Below are 22,767 nucleotides of genomic sequence, written 5' to 3'. Positions count from 1 at the left end.
TAAAGACACCAGTCCATCCAGTTCAACCTGAGTGTCTACAATTGTCCCTATTCCAGTACATGCACACTCGCATCGGTCCCTACCCTCAAGGAGCCCACAATCCAAGGTCCCCATTCATATACTAGGGCCGATTTTGGACAGAAGCCAATTAACCTACCTGCATGTCTTTGAAGTGTGGGAGGAAATCGGAGTACCCGGAGGAAACCCACGCAGGCACAGGGAGAACATGCAAACTCCAGGCAGGTAGTGTCATGGTTGGGATTCGAAACAACAACCCTTTTTACTGGTAGGTGAGAGTGCTACCCACTAAACCACTGTGCTGCCATACGTACAGTATAATAAGGTGACATCCCTCCAGCAGAGTTGAGCCTGAGTGTGGTAAATCACTGCAAGTGTAGAAAGGAGTCAATACCATTGAATAAGCAAGTTGTAACTGTTCCTGCATTTTTGCATCAACAGAAGTAGAATGAGTCAAGCCATATAATAAAGGCTTTTAAACCGTTGCCAATGGACAATTTGGTGTACCGTAATCTGATACTTTCAGTGCAAAAGTTTTAAGTTAAAGCGGAGGTCCACCCTAAAGTGGACCTTCCGCTCATTGTAACCCTCCCCCCCCCCCTCCGGCGCCACAATTGGCACCTTTCAGGGGGGAGGGGGGTGCAGATACCTGTACAGTACAGGTATCTGCACCCACTTCCGGCGTAGATTCTGCAGAAAGGAACGCCCCTTTCCGCAGAATCTACGCCCCTTTCCGAAAGTCCCCCGCTGCCTGATGGGAAACACACAGATCCCAGAGACAGCGGGGACCATCCTTATTGCGCAGCGCGCCTCGCGCATGCGCAGTAGGGAACCGGGAAATGAAGCCGAAAGGCTCCACTTCCTGATTCCCATACCCAAGATGGCGGCGGCAGGACCCGAGAGATGATCGAGAGATCGGCTTCGGGTGCCGACATTGCGGGCATGCTGGGCGGGTAAGTGTCCTTATTTTAAAAGTCAGCAGCTGCAGTATTTGTAGCTGCTGGCTTTTCAAAAAAAACAAAAAACGGCGGAACTCCCGGCGGACTCTCGCTTTAAAGCAGACCTTCAGTCTTTTCTCTTTTTTTTTTTTTTTCTTCATCTTTCCATCTATTAAATCTTCTGCCCTTGTTGTTTTAACTTTGGATAGTAAAACTTCTTTTTTTTTTTTTTTTTTTTTCTGCCAATAAATACCTTATACAGCCCACTTCCTGTTTCTTGTCATTAGCATAGGCTTATGACATCATGCACATCTCTCTCACTCTTGTCAGTTTGCCTGGAAGGGAGGGGGGTGGGGGGGTGAATCATAAGAGGGCCAATAAGAGCTGGGAAGTGAACAGGCCGCAGCTTCAGCTGCCCACAGTTAAAATGGTTGCAGTCAGATTCAGTGGAGGAAGATTTCTTCAGCATATTTAGCAAGTACAGAATCAGTGTGTGTGTGTGTGTGTGTGTGTGTGTGTGTGTATATATTTCAGAATGGCAAAGATGTTTTTATTGCAAATTATGTGAGCAGACTGCAGTTCCTCATTAATCTTATCAAAGACAACATTTACACAAGTTCTTTCTTTCTACACTCGGCATCTAAAAATCTTTAATAAACTCCTCAGACCATATCACCTGTAGAACACTGCTCTCTACATCCTGTAGGCACAAAGCACTTAGTCTTCCATAGGTCATTGGGGTTCCCCAGATGATTCTTTCTCAGTGCCAGTTTGTTGAATGATCTCTCTCCTGAACCACCAGAGACCATCATGCTCAAATATATTCTAAGAGCTACATTACCAATTGGAAATGTGTCAGCGAGTCCTTCATCATGAAGTAGAAAAGACATGGAGCTTGGTAAAGGCTGCAAATTGATCATCATACTGATCGGTTTCTTCAACTTCTGGCAGGGGGTTCAGGGCACTTGCCCCTTTTCCCGCTTATTAATCCAGCACTGCACTTTACAATACCACCTATAATGCAGTGCTCTGTGTCTGAGCTGTCAAAAACAGGCCTAAGGCGCAGTTCACATATATGCGAATTGGATGCGTTTTCAACTGCATCTGATTCACATAACATGTGGAATGGACCAGCTCTCAATAGAGCCGGTTCATACATGTCCGGGGCGAAAAGGGTCCAGTGCGATTTTGAGTCCGGTTTAGGTGCGAATTCAAGTAAATGTTCGCACCTGAACCGGTGAACAAAACTGCACTGGACTCGACTGCAAACTGCAGCTGGACATGTGTGAACCCAGCCTACGTTCTGTCAAACGAAAGAAGGATGAGCCTACCCTAGAAGGATATTGTCATAGGGGGTTACAGCAGGGATTAGGGCAGCAAACAGAAGATGTGAATGTAAGTAAAGGCACCAGTGAAGGTGTAAGAAAGGGCATGCCAATAGACAAGATGGCTCCTCTGGACGAACTTCTGTGCACTTGCTAATACAAATGGGCACACTTGTGTGCGCCAGTACTTACATGCACTTGTAACAGATGTTGGTGCTATGGGCTATTTAAATTGGGCCAGTGCTTGGGATCAGTGCTGCTTTGTCTTCAGTCTCCTGTGTTCCTGTGATTATGTATCCTGATTCCAGCTGTTGACCCAGCTTGTCTTGACCATGCTCTGAACTCCGCCTGCACAGACCTTGGTTTGTCCCCCTGACCTCCGCTTTTGTCAGCTCTTTTGGCTCCTGCTTCTCTGATCTGTTCCTGAACTGGCTTGTTTCCTGACCACGGTCCTGCCTATGCCCTGTACCTGATCCATCCTGCCTGTATATTATCTGGCCTGCCTGATCCTACTACCCTGTCTGCTGTCATCGGTACCCACCTACCACCCTGTTCTGGCTGACCTACTATCTGCTACCAGCAACTATCTCAGCTGCCTGCTGTCAGGCGTGCCAGCCTGCCACAGTCTGCCTACCAGCTCACTTGCCTACTGGAGCCTTCTGACTACTTCAGCTGCCCAGCATGGACACCTGTCCTGCTGCTAGCAAGACTTGCAGGTACTCGTGCCACTCTGTACTCCTGCGCCTCCTGCCTACACCATCATTGGCCCTGAGTCAGATGTATAAGAGGAGGCCTACCTTTGCATATTAGGCTCTGTTACCAGGTATGTGATGGAGGGCTCCCTGGCAACATAAATCTGGGCAGGCGAAGACTGGCGAGCCGGTGTTAATGCCAGAAGGAAGAATCACATATGGTATTGTATTCTAGGCTACCTTTGGTGGACCTTTGATGTGCTGTTTGTTACACAAAAACCAGACCTGTACATGAAGAAACATCATTAAAAGCTCCAGTTCATTTCTAGTCCATTTAGATTTTCAATCTCAAGCCCTGATGATGGGGGGGGGGGGGGTCATTTTTGGACCCCCAAAATGCATTGGCTACTCTTTGGGTTGACCTCCGGACCTTTCTAGGAATAAAGTTGTATCTGGACCTTTATAGAAGTGGTGCAGTGCTTCAGTATTCTCATTTGTTGATGTTTAGACGCAGACGCTGTGACAGTGGGTGGTATGTCTGCCATGTGCCAGTGACTGATTGCGTCCTGAACTGGTCGGTGCAGTTTCCAGCCTGGTCAGTCTAGCTGACATCAGTATTCTGTCTCACAATGGACCTTTTAGTTCAACAAACTGGTGTAACCAGCATGCTAGCAATAAAATGACCTTGCTTCTTCAATCATAGTAACTAGATAAAAAAAATGCAGGGACCCTGCTGCAAGATGGAGGGAGTCCGTAGGAACGAGGAGATGCGTATAACCGCTTGTTCCTTGCACACCCTAGACTCCACGTTAAAAAAAAAAATGCACTTTTTTGCAGGTAAAAAAATGTGCATTGATTATTTTTTGTTGCAGGAGCCTGGAAAGCATTGCACTAGCGATCAGCAGATCACTGCAGACCCGTCAGTGTATGGGCTTGCTCATACCTTGTACAAGCAAGCCGAGACATTCTGATAGGAAGACTCCATAAACTACCACAGCGCCATGGTAGTTCATTAAAAACTACAAGCTGACAGCCGCAAAGTCTGCCAGAGTCGCTACTCTCCATTCACAGGACACGCTGAATGAGCTCTGCCTGGATTGTGGCATCAGACAGAAGATCCCTGGTCTTCTGTCGCAGCGGGGATCGGGGAGGTCACTGCATTCATAAAATGTTACACCCTAAATATGGGTGTAACATGTTATGAAAAGTGAACTTATCCTTTTAAAGAATATGCTGCGTGCTGTAATTGGCTGTGCAATCTTCTGGGACCTGTGACGTGTCCCAGAAGATTGCATGGAGGGGGGTGAGGTGAACTTCCTTCCGGCGCCATGGAGCTCTAGGAGACAGTGGGTCACTGGATGCCTCTAAAAAGGGATCCGCTCCCCCCCCCCAAAAAAAAAACTTACCAAATGTGGCATGTCAGGGGGTCACTTAAAGTAGAAGTTCCATTTTTGGGTAGAACGTCGCTTTAAACTTTATTGCTGTCACATATGGGATCGATGGCCCCATAGGTGACTGACTGTTTATAGTGACTGGTTCTCTTTAATGAGACAACAGGGGCCTATTGGACCCCTGATGTCTCATCTGCCCTCCACTGAAGCTAACAGACCGCAGACCTCGATCATTATACTGCGGCAGGTCAGTTCGTTCATGTAAATCACCACCATAGCTGTACGTTGGTCACTTTAACGGCTATAGCAGGCGTGCACGGCGGGGGTGCTGATTCACGTGGCCATTGGCCACAATGTCCGCCGGCCATCCACGATCGCTCCACAGAGAGCCAGAACGGGGATCTGTCAATGTAAACAATGAGATCCCTGTACTGATAGGGAAGTACAGAGTGATCGTCTGTTCCTTGAGATGAGGAACAGCGATCTCTCTGTACTCCTAGTCAGTCCCCTCCCCCCACAGTTAGAAACTCCTCACAGGGAACACATTTAACCCCTTGATCACCACTAGTGTTAACCCCTTCCCTGCGAGTGTCATTTACACAGTAATCAGTGCATTTTTATAGCACTGATCACTGTATAAATGTCACTGGTCCCAAAAGTGTCCATTCTGTCCCCAATGTCGCAGTCCTGATTAAAAAAAAATAAACGCTGATTACCGTCGTTCCTAGTAAAAAACAAAACAAAACAAAATAAAAATGCCATAAATCAATCCCTTATTTTGTAGACGCTATAACTTTTGCACAAACCAATTAATATACTCTTAATGCGGGGTGTTATTTTTGGTAGAAAAAAATGTAGAATACATTCTGGCCTAAACTGAAGACTTAATAAAAAAAATAAAAAATTATTTTTTGGGGTATATTTATTATAGCAAAATAAAAAATTATTTTTTTCTCAAAATTGTCAGTCTTTATTTGTTAGCGCAAATTTTTTTTTTTTTTTTAATCTCTATTTGTGGGGAAAAAAGGACATCAATTTTGTTTGGGTATAGCGTTGCACGACCGCAATTGTCAGTAAAGGCGACGCAGTGCCGTATCGCAAAAAATGGCCTGGTAATTCAGGGGGAAAATATTCCGGGGCTGAAGTGGTTAAAGAAAATGTGCGCAGCTCACAGCTCCCCACCATATATTTTTCTTCCAGGTAGCATAGGGATCCTTCCCGTCTTCCACGTGCCAGTGATGCTTTCTGCCTTCCATATACCATAGTGATCCTTCTTTCCTGCTTTCTATGTACCATAGTGCTACTTCCTTTATTCCATGTACCATAGTGATCCTACCTTCGTTTTTTCATTCTTCCATATTGATCCTTCCCTCCTTTCCCTAAAGGTTGGTTCACATTGGAACCCAGCAAGAAAGGTGCGTTCTGTGTGCATCAAACCTTTCTACCCTTGTAAAACGCACATGGATACCATTAATTGTTAATGACAGCATGTTTGTGGCCACCAAACCACATGGTACCTCAGTACTAATGTGGTTTGGTGTGGTACAATTAGAAAAAGTAGTGCCCTGCAGAGCATCTCCATTTACTTTAATGGGTTGCAGTTGGCAGCAGTGCCCACCAATGCGTCAGGGCATATAACTCCTGCCGCAGCCATGAAGCGAAGCATGGCGGATGCAGCACATGTACACCCCTGGCTGCTGCCTCTGCAGCTAAAGAGGGAGCACTTGGCGAGGTGGTAAAAACCCTGTGGTTGAACCACGGTTTTACCACCCCCCTACAGCCACTAAAGTGACTATGCCCTTGAGTTATGTTTTTATATTTCTGACATTTGAGAAGATTTCCTTCTGATGTTCGTTTGTTGAAGCAAAGCTGCTCTATATACAGCAACAAGGCTCAGCTTCTGTTCAATCATCCCTCCTTTAAGCCACTCCCACTGTTAGGCGCAACTTGACCCTGACCATCATTGGCTAATACACGTACTGCAGCACTTATTCTTTGGCCCCATCCCAGGGTTCCTCGTGTCCTTCATAATCCTCTATTTTAAGCTCTGTCTATTTTCAGTGTATACAAAACCAGATATATTGGAAGTAGTCTTCTAAAATGATTGTGTTGAAGTTTATATGTATCCCTGAGACTCCAGCTTGTGGCACAGCAATCAAAGCATGTTTTACAGGTACAAAGAAGCCCAGGTTTTCTTTACGGATGATATCGACCCCCTGTAACACCCACCCAGTGTGTCTCCCTCCCTCCCCCCGTGCCCTCCACCAGGGGGGGGGCACTGTGGGTTGTGGAGGGCACAGGGGGGGCACTGTGGGTGGTGGAGGGCACAGGAGGAGACCATGCGGGGGGGGACTGTGAGGTACACAGGGCCTCTTGCAGTCCTGTTGGAGCCCGGCCCCCAGCCCCCTACACCTGTACTGGCTGCTGCGCCACCAGCTCCCGCCCTTGAGATGGCGACTATGTTACTCCAAAAAAAAAAAACAGCGCCTCACCCAATGCCTGTAATACCGTTCACAGCGTGCTGCTCCCTGCCGGCCCCTCCTCTCTTGTCGTCCGTCCCAGGTGATGTAATGTACAGTAAAAGCACCTGGGGTGGATGAGGGGGAAGGAGGGGCCGGTGTTCTGGCAAAAACTGTCCCCCCCCCCCCATCAGATAGTGTCCGCCCCGTACTGTGCAGGCGCAGCGCTTGCGCAGTACGGAGGACAAGGAGACTCTGAAATTTTCTGAAGATGAACGGTGCCTGCGCACTTGCTAGTACCTTCTACCCTGAGTCCAGGTTCAAGCCCCACCATGCAAGTGGACATACAGTAGCACTTAGTAACAGGGCCCCTCGTGGGCTCACTTCGCTCGCCGCGCTTCAGGCATGGCCTCGCTTCAATCTGCAATTTTTTATTCTAACTCTATGTCCACTTGGATGGTGGGGCTTGAACCTGGACTCAGAGACCTTCGGCGTCTCCTTGTCCATACTGCACAAGCGCAGGACAGGGTAGACACTATCCGGTGGGGGACAGTATTCGACACAACGCCGGCAGGGAGCAGCGTGCTGTGATCGGTACTGCAGCAGCTTCCTGAATCCCTGCTAGACATGTATTGCGGAGCCTCTGTTCCTCCACCGGCCTGTGACTGGACAGTAAAAGGAGAAACAGCAGACTGAAGAACTCACCCCTGTCACTCTGCTCTCTCCTCCTATCAGCAGGGATATTGTGAGCACTGCAGCAAAACTGACTGGTTCCTTGTGCTGCTTCTTTCTCTCCCTTTCTGGGCTCTGTTGTACAGAGATTACAAGAGACTGATGGCATGCAAAAGTCATATACTTGCACTGCTTACATTTAACATACATTTGATGGTGTACAGAGCAGCTTCATTTTTTTTTTTTTTTTTTTTTTGGAGTTTAGCTTTAACAGAAATGTATAGTGGCTTTTACATATTCTTTATTACAGTGAGATCTAAAATGCATATTTTGTAGTCCTCAATGTAATATGTCACGATTTCCTAAATAAGAGGAGATTTGGGACTTCGAAGGTGCTCTTAAAATGTGCATTACCTTTTTGGTTTATGGATCAATGTATTCACGCTTAGGTTATGTTCACTGCACCAATCTTTGGTAACACCCCTCATTTGAAAGTCCCAAACTTTCCCTTATTTTTGGCTATGTCACAATTTCCTTTTTTTTTCTTTTTTTTTTTTTTTTTCCTTTGTTAAATAAGAAATATTTAATTATAATACTCCGTGTTCTGCTTTTTTGGGTCAGCAAGTTGCGCTTTTAGATTTGATTTTCAAATGGGGTGCAGAAAAACTCCCCAAAATTTACACTTGGCATATTTGTAGCCTCTAGTCCGTGTGCAGGAGGACTCACAAAATGATGGTTGCGGTGAACAATTGTATTGTTATACTGATAGAGGTACACTTTAACTGGTGTAAAAATATCAGAATCTCGATGTTGTATATTTAATTTTTATGGTTTTTAGTCTATTTTTACCTTCCAATGGCGAAGGTCTTGGTCTGCAAAATAAACCCAATTGTCCTTAAACTCGTCCAGATGTTTCCCAGAGACTTTGACATTGACACAGACCTGGCAGAATCTGCAGAGAGCGACACAGAGGGCGGCCTCTGTGGGTTTATTTACTAAGGAGAATAGTTTTTACTATTGGAGGATAATGGTGGCATTCATTGGAGGGCGCTCGGCAATTCAGTGGTTTGCTGTTTGCTGCTCTGACCGCAGGATATGGGACAGATTGGCTCCATTCCGTGTACTCTCATTTAAAGGGATAATGACATTTATTCAATTTTTTTTATTTTTTTTAGCAAGAAGTTATTTTCCCGCAGACTCGCTCTACTAAAAGCTGAACTCTGGACAGATCTAAAAGACACAAATGAATGCAGCTCTGTAATCATTAGGGATGCACTGATACACTTTTTTTTTTTTTTATAATAATAAATAGATTTTTGTTTTTAATTTTGCACTTTTTCAATGTGAAATGTGTAAGGTGAACTTACACTTTAATCTGAACTCCAGAAAACAGAAATTGCTAAATGCACAAGTGGAAGTATATACACTGTATGTAAACTGTCGACTGTCTTACCTGACTGGGGTTGGTACTTGTATTCAGCCTTGTAATCCATAGACCCCCCTACCACACTCCATTGCCAAGTCAGTGACCTATTTTTTTTTTTTCTACTACACTTGCACAACATACCTTGACCCCACCCTTAACATGAGGACTGGACAATAAAGGAGCATCACCACACTGCTGACTCTCTCACTCTCCCTTGTCGGCATTCTACCTGTTGATTTGACAAAACTGTGTTCTTGCTTTTGAAAGGGATTTTAAGAAACTAAAATAAAGAGAGATCCATGCTGCAGATCCATTGACTCATTTCCCATTCAAAACCTACTACGAATCCTCTCCTTTCACCATTTTAAGGAGGAGAGGGATCAACAATGATTGGCTATCGCAGAAATCAGTCACCTGAAATTGGCTCTGCTGCCTAATGACCCCTCAGAACGTGGCAAATAGCAGGTGCAAGGATTGCCCCAGGAGGTTTTCTTCATCTGTGTTTGTAGAAGACAGTCTACAAGAAGGAACAAATACAGGCTGTACTTGCCAGCAATTCTTGCGTTTTGTAGAAACATTTGGAAAGCTTTTCAGGAAAATCCTGTTGTAAGGTAAAGATATTTAGATCCGAGCATATGAAATAAAAAGGTAAAACAAGAAGGTGACATGGCAGGATGGGGTTTTCTCTGGTGGCATTTTGCATTGAGTCCTGGAGATGTGAATGAGATCATCTGGATGGAAAGCAGACAATGTTTATAAGACTGAAAGTATGTCTACAGTCAACATTTTAGAGTGAGATTTTGGTGCTGTCATTGCTGTGCTGCTCAAGGTTCTCCTTGCTGGAGGCTCTGACACGAGGAAGCAAAGCCTTGCCTCCACCAAGATGGCCACCTCCACATAGACCAGTTCAGAACAAAGCATGTTAACCTAACAATAAATGTTAAGCTGACTTGGTATCACCCCTAGGTCTGTATTCTGTACACCAAATGCCCACAATGATGCACTGATAACTCTAGGTCCAGAGCTGCATAATTCCTGATAGGGGCCCCACACTGTTTAGTGGAGGGCCACAGAGGAATGTGTGTATAGTATTCAAGGTGTACAGAAGGGCAAAGCTTTTGTTGTTTTGGGATATGATTGAAGCTTGTACTGGTAGTTTAGCTGTCTTGGCATGAGAAAAAAGTGGACGCAATGTGGATTGGTTATTGGATTATTTACACTAAGCTGATTCCATTCACCAAAACCCAGCTGGAAAAGAACTGTAGATTCCCATAGAAACCAGAGTCCTCATTTATCTGACCTCTCTGTATTCACAGTGCCGACACTGAGCACAGTCCTGAAGGATGTCTTCATAGGTAGTCCTCGAGCAAGGAGAACATGGAGGAAAATGAGACTGGTATACAGGTGAGTGGTACATGTTTGTTAGTACCTACCTCCTCTGATAATTGTGGACTCCTACATCGTCTACAGCCATCTGGTAACTATACAGTGCTGGGCTGATGACGCCTGACTGCTCAATTCCTATATACTTGTATGGGAACTTGGCCCCTACATACAGGAATGTCCTATTTGAGTAATTAAAGTCTTATATGGGCGTGTGAAGTTAGGCCCCTTTCACACAGGTCTTCCGTTTGTCCATTTTTCACCCATCTGGTAACGGATGAAAAACAGACATCAATGCATCTCTATGGAAAAATGAATGCTCATCCATTTACATCCGCTTCTGTCAACATTCATGTTTTGAAACTAGTCAAAGCCCTATTTTTCTTCTGTTTTTAAAAAAAATGGAATGGGCAAAAAAGGATGTAAACGGGAAAACGGTCCGTTTTTTTGCATTGATAATGAATGTATAAAAGCCAGAGAAACTGATGTAAACTGATTTATTTATTTTTTCTTTGAAAAAACATGTCTGAACTGATGAAACAAATTGAACGCTCCTGTGATAGGACCTTTATGCAGGACATTCCAACTCGTGTACAGTACGGTGCACTTTGTAGTATACATCTTCTCCAGCCATTGATGACTCAAATGAGTCATTCACTAGGCAGTGGTGCAGAATGACTTTGGCCCCTTCGCAGTCATTCAAAATGACAGACGCCACCTCCTTTGCCTAGTGAATGACTCCTTCGGGACCAGGGTGACATGTAAACATTTACAACGCGTAGGCACCGGCATGGGTGTGGAATTACCTTGGCCTTTAGCCAATCGTGAATTAAGGTCGAGGTCATGGGATGGCACAAAGGAGTTAAATAGCAAATAATACACAATACACCATAGTAAATGAAATGTACACACTTTATTGGAATTATTTTGACCACAGTGCTATTTATGGGGTAACCTTAATTAAACCAAACAGTTTCAGTTATCCAATATATGGCTGACTTTGACTAAACTATCAACAACAAACAAAAGTAGTCACAAAGTCCATCCAGATAAACTGGACAACTAATCCCCCACCAAATAGGCACGAGGACAACATTGGGAAAATAAGATGGGAGGGTGGATGGAAGTAGGAATAAAAAAAGAAATAAAGAAATTCCAAAAAAAGGAAAACCCTATGGTCGGACTTTAGGCACAACAAACAATAGAAGTATACAAAAATATTAGCATTTATTGAAATATACATGTTATACAAAAAACGGGACATGAAAGTAACATAAATAAAATCATATATACAAAAAGCAGTCTATATATGTGAGCCCTAATGCGTCAATTAGAACTCACATCATATATAGATTGCTTTTTGTGTATATGATTTTTATTTGTTTCTTTCATGCCCCTGTTTTTTGTATTGCACATATATTTCAATAAATGCTAATATTTTTGTATACTTGTATTGTTTGTGCCTTTTTAAAGTCTGACCATAGGTTTTCCTTTTTTGGAATACTTTCTCTTTATTTCTGGATGGAAGTAGGGTTGCCACTAGGGATGTGCATCTTCACTGGTCAGACAAACTGGGAGAGAGAGAAGCGCCAGGTAGCCGCTGGTGCAATCACTGTTCGTTTTAATTAAATGTTTGTTTTTAATCTGCATTGCACTCACACACGTTAGAGCGGTCGACGTATCAGTCTGTGAAGTCCGCTGTCAGCATTCTCCAGTGACCTGTCAGATAGCCTGGAAACTGACTAATTAGAGCGTTTTTTGAGGCTTAACCACGCCTCCATTATCAGAGGCTGACAGGTCAATGAAGTTCCCTACGGCTCTCTATCCTTATACCGGCTTCCTCCAGTGATTCAGCGATCAGAGCAGTGTGAATCAGGGGAATGCTGACAGCAGACTTGATATCCCGACCGCTCTGACATGTGAGTACAATACAGATTTATTGTTTATAAAAATGTAAATAAAGGAAAAATTACTGTACCATCAGCTACCTGGAGCTACTCCCTCTCCTAATTTGTCACTTCTAATTGTACGGCCACTCCCATCCCCCTGCGTGCTTGGGGGGGGGGGGGGGGGGCCCTACCCACTGTCAGCAGCCCTGGGGGTATTGGGGGGGGGGGGGGGGGGAGAGAATTTGTGGTGGTAGGGGAAGAAGATGATTTGTATTAGGAGAGGGCGAAGATAAGTGCTGGAATGAGGAAAAAGGGGGATTGTGCTAGGACTGAGGATTTATGAGATAGTAGAGGGGGACTTGTGCTGTGAAAGATTTGTTTTGGGGGGGCGGGGGGTTGTTTTGGGAGAGGAAGAATTGATTTTTTTCTGGTGGGGGGTGCAGGTTGAGCATAAAGAATAATGCTGGACTTTTTTTTTTGCAGGAGAGGGAGTGGGGCTTTTTGCTGAAAGGGTATAGTGGAGTAGCGTATTGCAGAGGGAATTTTGCACTCTTCTTAGCCCTACACTGTGCGTTACAAACTCCTGCACTCTTTTTGTTTTGTACTCATGACTTCTAATATGCATTATACACTCCTGTCCCCTGCATTATGTGCGCAAGACTCGCGGGCTCCATTCACACCTAGGCGTTCCAGAACACAGGTGGAATAGAAACTTTTGGGAGACAGGCATCCTGCGATTCTGTTTGCAGGATTTTGCATCGATTTGTTGGGCGACAATTGTGGCAATATTGCACCACAATTGGGGTGCCATTGAAAGTAACAGGATCACAAGCGTGTCCCGTGATTTTCAGTGAATCGCGAGTGGAATCTCGATCTAGAGCTCCTAGGTGTGGATGGAGCCACAATTTGGCTACACTCACTGTTCACTGTGGCGCACTGAGCTGCATCACTACTCAAAAGTGTCCCAGGACTTTTTTATAATCTTATAGTGTATATGAAAAAAGGAAAAACATGCCATGCGCTGCTAAAATGCTCGTATTTGGCTTGAAGAATAGGTGACAACCCTAGGTGGCAGCTGCGGTTCGATCCTTCCCAGGCGGCAGCAGCATGGGAGTGGCGGCTTTTAAAGGAGCAGCAAGGGTGAGCTGCAACTGCCCGCCAAATTCAGCCAATCCACCTTCTGTTGCCATGCAAATCCTCCGCTGGGATTGCCAATAGCAGCCTGCAAGAGATGGGAAGGGGGAAAGAGATACCCAGCTCTGTGCCATCCCATGAGGATCCTGCCAGTGGCCGCCGCTCATAAGGGGCCCCTCAATCCATGCGCCCGACCCCCCCCCCCCCCCCAATCTCCATGCAGGACACCAGATGCATGGATTTCAATGGGGTGTTTTTTTTTTTTTTTTTTTTTTTTTTTTTTTTTTAAGCACTTGATTAGAACCTGAGGTTCTAATTGGCTTCAAAAAGGGTGGGCTCGGGGCACAGAGCACTGCACCCCAATCCCACCTACTTGTGTGACATTAGCGAATTCATATTCGCTATTGTCTTCCTGTTTCTCCTCCCCAGCCAATCAGGAAGTGGGTCCTGGGACCCAATTGGCCAGGAGGAGAAGCGACTGCCGGGACTCCGAAGGTGACGCAGGGGGAAGCTGCCAAAGCTGCGACCTGGATGGGGTAAGTGCAGGGCTGGTGGGTGGCCTGGTGGCAACAGGTGCGTAAACTGTGATCAACCGGCAATCGCTCGAGCGATGGTGGGGAGTGAGGGGGCCAGGTTTGTTTGCCCCCCCCCCCCCCAAAAAAAAAATTGAGCACCAGCCGCCACTGTGTCCCATTGATTCTGTACATTGTTTTTGTTTATATCTCTGCCCTGACCCTGAATTCACTAGGCACAAACTCATATGGCCATGTCCAGATATGCATGTAAACATTCGCACAAATGTCTACATGCATACCGTGGGAAAAAACTGTCAGAATCAGACCCAGTTTAGTTTGGGACCACTTGAGATGTGCACGAAGGAAAATTTGTTTTGTGTCAGTTTCATTCGTTAAGTCATTTAATTTAAACATATCCTTATGTATGATTCGTTTTTGGAGCGATTCATTATTTCGGGAGAGTATATATTCCAATCCGTATTTTGGGAAGTTCTGTTATTCTTTGGGTATTCCGAAAGACGGACTATAGTTGTTTTAATGTGTTCATTATTTCGGGAGATGACTTATGCTTATTTATCCCTGCTAGTCTAACCCAGAAAGAAAAAATGGAATGAGCTGATTGGACAATATCAACTGGAGTCACATGCATCCGAAAGTAATGAATGGAATGAAATACATTTTGGATTAATTCCTTGTTATGATTTAGATTATGGTGAATCCAACCCAATCACAATAAGTAGACGTCATCCTCTTTAACTTTCCTTTTTATGTTTTTTATTCTTTATTAAATAGAAAAAAAATTTTTTACATACAGATTACTTACCGGTATACTTATTTAACGTTCATACCTTACTGTATTGCAGAATGTTTCCATATGATATATTTCATTTTTTATAATAATAAAAAAATTTAATTGAAAAAAAAATCGGTTCTTCAAGAGTCAGACTACCATGCTGCTCTCATCCAAATAAAACAAAATAATCCAAATTCATACATATTCATTCATTATGATGTGGCTATTAAGTCAAATATAAATTCACTGCCAGTCCTGCTGTTTTATCAAGCCATAACACAGTGTACGTTTGTGTAAAACGATGCCTGTGTAACTACCTTATCTCAGATCTCTTTTGGCTGGTCACGTGTTATGTGTTATGGCTTGCTAAAACAGAGGGGCTGGCAGGAATCTTCATTTAACTTTACTGCCAGCTACTTATAGCGGCAGGAGGGGAGGCTCACACATAGGAGCTGACAGGCAGGGAAGGGGGGGGGGGGGGTGTGAGGAGAGTAGGATGACGGAGGCGCATACACTGACCACGGTAATCATGGATCAGCAGCCATGATTACCGTGGTCAGCACACAGAGTGGGCCACAGAATCTGGCAGGATCAGCCAGGTTTTTACAGCAGGGATCGATTAGACAGCACAAGCACTGTGCTGTTTAATCTGCTATAAGAAAAACAGGATCTCCTTCCTTTTTTTTTATTTATTTATTTTTTTATTATTATTTATTTATTTTTGTTAGGGAATTGATTTCCTTATTCCCAAATGACATTGTTTGGGGTGTAGTGTCACAGTTTGCTGCCTATCACAGGATGCTGCGGAAGTGACGTTGTTGCGTACTGCGCATGCGCGATGCGTTCCAAACACTCGCGCCGTGCGTTCCAACATAGTTTCGGCAATACAGTTCAGCGAAACCATCACATAATGTTACGGAAGTGATGTTACACACAACACAAACACTGGGCCGTTCGTTACAACACTAATGCTTCCCTTGTTACCTAGTAGGTTTTGCATTGCTGGGACTTGTAGTGCCTATCCTGAGCTACATGCTTCAATGTTCAGTGTCCTCATCCTTATCCCCGAGCTTCAATGTCCATCCTTATCCCCCAGCTTCAATGTTCAGTGTCCATCCTTATCCCCGTGCTTCAATGTTCAGTGTCCTCATCCCTATCCGCGAGCTTCAATGTTCAGTGTCCTCATCTCTATCCCCCTGCTTCAATGTTCAGTGTCCTCATCCCTATCCCCATGCTTCAATGTTCAGTGTCCTCATCCCTATCCGCAAGCTTCAATGTTCAGTGTCCTCATCCTTATCCCCGAGCTTCAATGTTCAGTGTCCTCATCCTTATCCCTGTGCTTCAATGTTCAGTGTCCTCATCCTTATCCCCGAGCTTCAATGTTCAGTGTCCTCATGCTTATCCCCGAGCTTCAATGTTCAATGTCCTCATCCCTATCCGCAAGCTTCAATGTTCAGTGTCCTCATCCTTATCCCCCTGCTTCGATGAGGACACTGAACATCGAAGCATGGGGATAAGGATGAGGACACTGAACATTGAAGCACGGGGATAAGGATGAGGACACTGAACATTGAAGCTCGCGGATAGGGATGAGGACACTGAACATTGAAGCACGGGGATAAGGATGGACACTGAACATTGAAGCTCGGGGATAAGGATGAGGACACTGAACATTGAAGCATGGGGATAGGGATGAGGACACTGAACATTGAAGCTCAGGGATAAGGATGAGGACACTGAACATTGAAGCAGGGGGATAGGGATGAGGACACTGAACATTGAAGCACGGGGATAAGGATGGACACTGAACATTGAAGCTGGGGGATAAGGATGGACATTGAAGCTCGGGGATAAGGATGAGGACACTGAACATTGAAGCATGTAGCTCAGGATAGGCACTACAAGTCCCAGCAATGCAAAACCTACTAGGTAACAAGGGAAGTATTAGTGTTGTAACGAATGGCCCAGTGTTTGTGTTGTGTGTAACATCACTTCCGTAACATTATGTGATGGTTTCGCTGAACTGTATTGCCGAAACTATGTTGGAACGCACGGCGCGAGTGTTTGGAACGCATCGCGCATGCGCAGTACGCAACAACGTCACTTCCGCAGCATCCTGTGATAGGCAGCAAAATGTGACACTACAGGGCCACACACTTACAAATTATACACGTGGTCTCCCAAGTTCATCCTCCAATACAAAACGAATCCTATTAGAATATTCACACTATGCTCACTAGAATAAAAATGAACAGATCCGAATCAGTTCAGATAATTCGTTATGTCCTTGCGTTATTTCGGATGCTTCAGGCATTATGAAATTAATCAATATGAATAAATTTGTTTTCATTTATTTCATTGAAATTTGTTACTATTGTGATTCGTATACATCCTAATCTCAGAATCATGCAAATTCCATTTTATAATGAATTGCACATGTCTACAGACCACAATTTTAGTGTGTGAATCAGCCCATAGCATACAATACTGTTGCTTTCTGATCCCTATAACACTGACCACCCTCCCGGTTGGTCGGTTGGTGGCACCCCCACTCTGGCACTCACTCCATCGGTTGCAGGCAGGTTTCTACGGGTGATGGGCAGCGACTGAGTTGTGTGCTCCTATGGGCGGCAGGCAGCACCTCCTGTATCCTCTCTGCATCATGGCATCTACCGCCATGCAGCTCCTCCCTTCTCTTCCTAGGCATCCAATAGGATCATCTTTCCTTTTAGTAAATCGGGTGACTGGTGTCAAAAACCACTTCCTGATTGGCTGGGAGGAGGATCAGTGTTACAACAGCGAATATTGAGCACACCCTCTGCGACCTGAGCCCACCCTATGTTAAAGCCTATTGGAGGCTCCGGCTCTAATCAGTGCTTCCAAAAAAACTCAATTTCATTGGAATCCATGCGCTGGTGTCCTGAAAGGGGTTGGATGCATGGATAGGGGAGGCGGCGCCCCGGCACCCTAAATGAACATATGTTGAGCTCACATGCATGAGCCCTAAAGCTGTCTCATTTAGTCTGCAGAGAGTCCTTATATGAAGACCAAAGCATTTTTAGAGTTCCTAGAATCTGTAGGAACCTGTTCAGTCAGACTGCAGACTTTCTAATATATTAAAGCATTTAGCTGGCGATGTCGCATAGACAGATACTCGTGTGCCATGGCTGTTAGGACATGTATTTTTCTGCATCATGGTCTGTTAAGAGCTTGATGTGATTTACCCGATACTTCCACTAATTCGCTGATAATCTTGTGCGCTGTTTGATGATCCCCTTTCCAGCTTGACTACTTTTTTTTTTTTTTCTAACACCGCCACTTACCCCGTGCAGCTAATAAAAAGATTTTGTTATAACATGCTCATCAAATGGGGGGGGGATGATTATTTAAGCTGTCAGTGCTACAAGGTTTATATAGATGACACGGGAGACTAGAAAAGAACATTTCAATTCATAGTTCTAGAAGTGGACAGGGATGTGCCTTTTGTGGTTTCTTCATCTAATTACAATCTAATACAGGGTTTTGTTTTTTTTTCCACTCTAGTCCTCAACAACCGATGATGAGATAAATTACAACAGCCCAAGAAATGGAGATGTCTGGCAGTGGGCACCCAAGAAGAAATTACAGGATATGGAGTGCGAAAAACTGGTAACATTTCAGAATATTCCACTCTGTAATGATTGGAAGCCGTTCTATGATGTACTGTTAGACATTTCAGGGTTACTGTAACTGATCTTACAAGCAGACCTTCAGCTAGAACAAACATTTAACCACTTGATCTCCGGAAGATTTAACCCTCTTCATGACCAGCACATTTTTTTGTGATATGGCACTGGTTTATTTTAACTGTCAATTGTGCGGTCTTGCGACGCTGTACCCAAATAACATTTATGTCCTTTTTTTTTTTTTTTACCATAAATAGAGCTTTATTTTTGTGGTATTTGATCACCTCTGTGGGGTGTGTTGTTTTTATAAAAAAAAAAAAAAAAAAAAAAAAATTTTTACTTTCTGCTTTAAAACGTACCCAATAAAAATGTAAAATCTAATCTCCATCAATTTAGATCAATATGTATTCTGCTACATATTTTTGGTAAACAAAAATCCCATTAAGCGTATATTGATTAGTTTGTGCAAACGTTATAGCGTCTAGAAACTATGGGGGGATATATAATTAATATTATACATTTTATTTTTTATTTTTTTTACTAGTAATGGTAGCGATTAGTGACTTATAGCGGGACTGCGATATTGTGGCAGACAAATCGGACACCTTACTGACAATTTTTGGGGACCTGTGACACTAATACAGTGATCAGTGCTAAAAATAAAATAGGCCTTGTCACCCTGTACTAATGAAACTGGCAGGGAAAGGGGTTAACAGGTGAACAAAGGGTTAACTGTGTGCCTAGCCTGTGCTGTCTCACTGTGTGGGAATTGCTTTGACTGGGGAAAGGCATGAATCCATGTTCCACAGGCACAGAATCAAAACCTTCCCTTCTGACAGATCGGCAATCTGGTCAAAATCCTTGTCATCTCTGCGGTTTTTATTTTTTGCGCTATAAACAAAAGGGAAATTTTTGGGGAAAAAAACACAATATTTTGTACTTTTTGCTATAACAAATACCCTGCTTTAGCCATTACTAGTAAACACAAAAAAAAAAAAAAAATGGCATAAATCTTTCCTCTATTTTGTAGACGCAAACCAATAATTATAAGCTTATTGCGATTTCCAAAATATGTAGAAGAATACATATCCGCCTAAACTTAGAGAAAAAAAATTGCTTTTTTCAAAAAAAATGTTTTTTTCCTCAGTTTAGGCAATATGTATTTTTTTATTTATTTATTTATTTATTTATTTTATCGGGACTGTGACATTATGGCGGACAGATCAGACATATTTGGGACCATTGACAACTATACAGCGATCAGTGCTATAAAAATGCACTGATTACTGTATAAATGTCACTGGCAGGGAAGGGGTTAACACTATCGGGCGATCAAGGGGTTAACTGTGTTCCCTAGTGTGTGTTCTAACAGTAGGGATATGGGAGTGGCAGATCGTTGTTCCTAGCTAGTAGGAACACACGATCTGTCTCTCCTCTCAGGATAGCGCGTCGCTGGCGGTCATTGCGATCGATGGCCACACGCAACAGCACCCACGCAATGCAGCGGGCACGCGTGCCTGCTATCCCTCTTAAAGGGACCAACTTACAGCTACGATGGTTGGTGGGATTGTGCCGACCTGGCGCAGTATAATGACGATGGCTGGTCGGTGAGCGGTTAAAGCCTAGAGTCTCATACACACGGTACGATTGTTGGCAGGGGATTTTCAGTTAACAGACATCTTTCGGCCAATAAATGTCAGATGACAGGCTAGTAAATTTTCAGCGGACAACGGTTTGATGTCAGATTTTCGGTTGGTCAGTACCCAAATCTGTCACACAAGTCAAAAGTACAAACGCGCATGCTCGGAATCGGTGCTCGCCAAACAAAATTAGCAGAAGGAGCCCAAAGGGTGGCGCTCGAGCTGAAATTCCTCGTAGTACGTCACTACGTTCATGTTTGTGGCATGACAATTGTGTACCATTAATATGCAAAACAAGATCCTGGCACACGCCCTTTTGACAAAAATCAAACGCTCGGTTGGCCAACAATCGTACCGTGTGTACGAGTGCAAAATCTGGTGCAGCTTTGCATAGAAACCAATTGGCTTCCAGGTATATTTTATTTTATTTATTTTTTGTCAAAGCTTAATTGAACAAGCTGAAGTTGGAAGCACTCTCAAGTTTTAGTAGTAAGTGTAGCTAAAACAAGAATCTGATAAATCAGCACAGTGGTCAAAACTTAGTCATTTGAATGTGTCCCTTGTGCTGATTCTTCTTCTCAGTGAGTTGTTCACTTTAAATGGCTGATTCATTAAATTTACTATTAACCCAACTGTCTATAGAGAGCCGGTATTTGCTGATCTTACAAGTTGTTAATAATTTACCCCATGACAATTCTTGCAGCTTTGATTTATTTGCAGACTAGAGAGTACCCTGAACCAGCCGCGTCTACAAAATGTTTTGATTTTGCTGTGAACTATTGCAAAGGATTGAACACAACCTCCGGTTTAACAGTCTGTCCCGATAGTACACCAACGAGGGGCTTCTCCTTCTCTCTGCTGGTTTTCTAAAAGTCAGTCAATACAACACAAGCAAAGGACCACATAATGACACCAGAGTGGTAAAATATTCTGTTTTCCTTGGCTTACCATCATTTGTGTTACCTTGCGCTCCTCCACCTTCCATTTGAGGATGCCTCACAGCTGCTCAATAGGGTTTAGGTCTGGAGACATGCTTGGCCTGTCCATCACCTTTATCCTCAGCTTCTTTAGCAAGGCAGTGCTCATCTTGGAGGTGTGTTTGGGGTCATTATCATGTTGGAATACTGCCCAGTGGCCCAGTCTCTGAAGGGAGGGGATCATGCTGTCCCCCCAAAGTCCATAGCAGACCCTTATCTGAGCACGTAGCCCGGCCGGTCAGGAAAGGGGGTAGGGACAAGTGAGCACCCCCCCCTCCTGAACCATACCAGGCCACGTGCCCTCAACATGGGGTGGTGCTTTGGGGAAGGGTGGCCCCCCACCCCAAAGCACCTTGTCCCCATGTTGATGAGAACAAGGGCCTCTTTCCGACAATCCTGGCCGCTGATTTTCGGGATCTGCAAGCGGGGGGGCTTATCAGAATCCGGGAGCCCCCTTTAATAAGGGGGCCCCCAGATTCTGGCCCCCTACCCTATGTGACTGAGTATGGGGTACGATGTACCCCTACCCATTCAACTGGGGAAAAAAGTGTTAATAAAAAAAACACAACACAGGTTTTTTAAAGTAATTTATTAATCAGCTCCGGGGGTCTTCTTGTGACATCTCTGCTGTGTTCGGCCTCTTCTCCCGGTGTCCGCCCTCCTCTCCTGCTCTCCGGCGTCTTCTTCTGGGCTCCTCCGCTATCTTCTTGCAGCTCTTTTACTAGCCCGGTCTCCTCAGTCCTTCCTTCTTCCTTCCCTCTTCTGTCTTCTGTCTTCTTTCTGAGTTCCGAGTTACTTTCAAATAGGAGAGGACTGCATCCCGCTACGGTTTGGCTCTCAGTCCCCTGACATTCCACATAATACATTTCAAAGCAATCATTACGACAAGCGTGTATATCGGTTCCCCCAACCCCCGCACCCCACGTGGGGGGAGGCCCACGGCACTGCCCGCGAGGCACATAGGGTCCCGGGAGCACACATTACCATCTTTATCAAAGGTTTCAACATTTCCTAGTAGCCCACTGATACACTGCACATTATTTAGCACCCTAATCTGCCACTTGCTAGCACTGCTTCGTTGCTCAATACTTCAATACTGCAAAACAACAAACCAAACATTTAACATTTCCAACAATTGTATTAACACACTGACCCGTCCGGCCCCTTGGCACAGTGAAAGAAACCCTGCCATACTGTACCACGACCGAAGAGAGCAGGGAAACCTTCTTCGTAGCATAATAAATTCACTAAAGTCCTTAATGCCAGACAGGCCTAGGAAGGCCCATAAAACTAGTGGGGCGTTTGCTCGCTGTAAAATGGGTAGATGCACGACGAAAGCACCTCCTGGGTTTGGATCTTTAGGATATACATTTCGGGGGGTAAAGCGGGACAGGAGGGGAAGATCTTTCATCCCAATAGACGTTGCAGGTCTACAGCTTGCAGTTACAATCAAGTGTGTGGGGTCACACCTCGTGTGATTGTTGCAGGGAAAGCACGCTGTAGATGACCAAACAGGGGCTTCAAGGGTGATGGGGGCAGGGAGTCACACTGGATCAGCAAAGAGGGCTCTCTCATAAAGGGGGGACAGTCACGGAGGGGAGATAACGATACAGTACCTGGGAGGGAAATCATTAGTCCCGCAAGGAGTCCGGTCCTGGTGAGTCCGCAGCACCTTCTCTCCCAAGCAGAGTCTGCGTACCACCAGTGCAGAAGAGTTCTTAGGCAGGGTCTCTTGCGGGGGCCGCTCCGTTCTCCAGCCATGCAAAAACCGCCTCTGTTGTATCGAAGAAATGTGTCTTCACCAGCCACCCAGAGCCTAGCCGGGAAGAGCATGGCGTACGAATAGTGTC

The 22,767-nt window shown here is 44.6% G+C and overlaps 1 protein-coding gene across 2 annotated transcripts in view; it reads left to right on the top strand.

Moving 5' to 3' along the window:
• Positions 1-22,767, top strand: part of STEAP1 (STEAP family member 1) — a 50,895-nt gene that overhangs the window by 4,041 nt on the left and 24,087 nt on the right. For both annotated transcript variants that reach the window (XM_077490886.1, XM_077490887.1), the window contains exons 2-3: positions 10,238-10,325; positions 18,179-18,283. In XM_077490886.1, the coding sequence (XP_077347012.1) occupies positions 10,299-10,325; positions 18,179-18,283 (132 nt within the window). In that variant the 5' untranslated portion in view covers positions 10,238-10,298. The remainder of the gene's footprint in view (positions 1-10,237; positions 10,326-18,178; positions 18,284-22,767) is intronic.

The sequence above is a fragment of the Lithobates pipiens genome, unplaced genomic scaffold (genome assembly GCF_037356315.1).
Source record: "Lithobates pipiens isolate NorthernLeopardFrog02 unplaced genomic scaffold, aLitPip1_a1.2 Scaffold_19, whole genome shotgun sequence".
Classification (NCBI taxonomy): Eukaryota; Metazoa; Chordata; class Amphibia; order Anura; family Ranidae; genus Lithobates; species Lithobates pipiens.
Note: the sequence above shows the minus strand (reverse complement) of the source record. Positions and strands in the feature narration are given on the sequence as shown.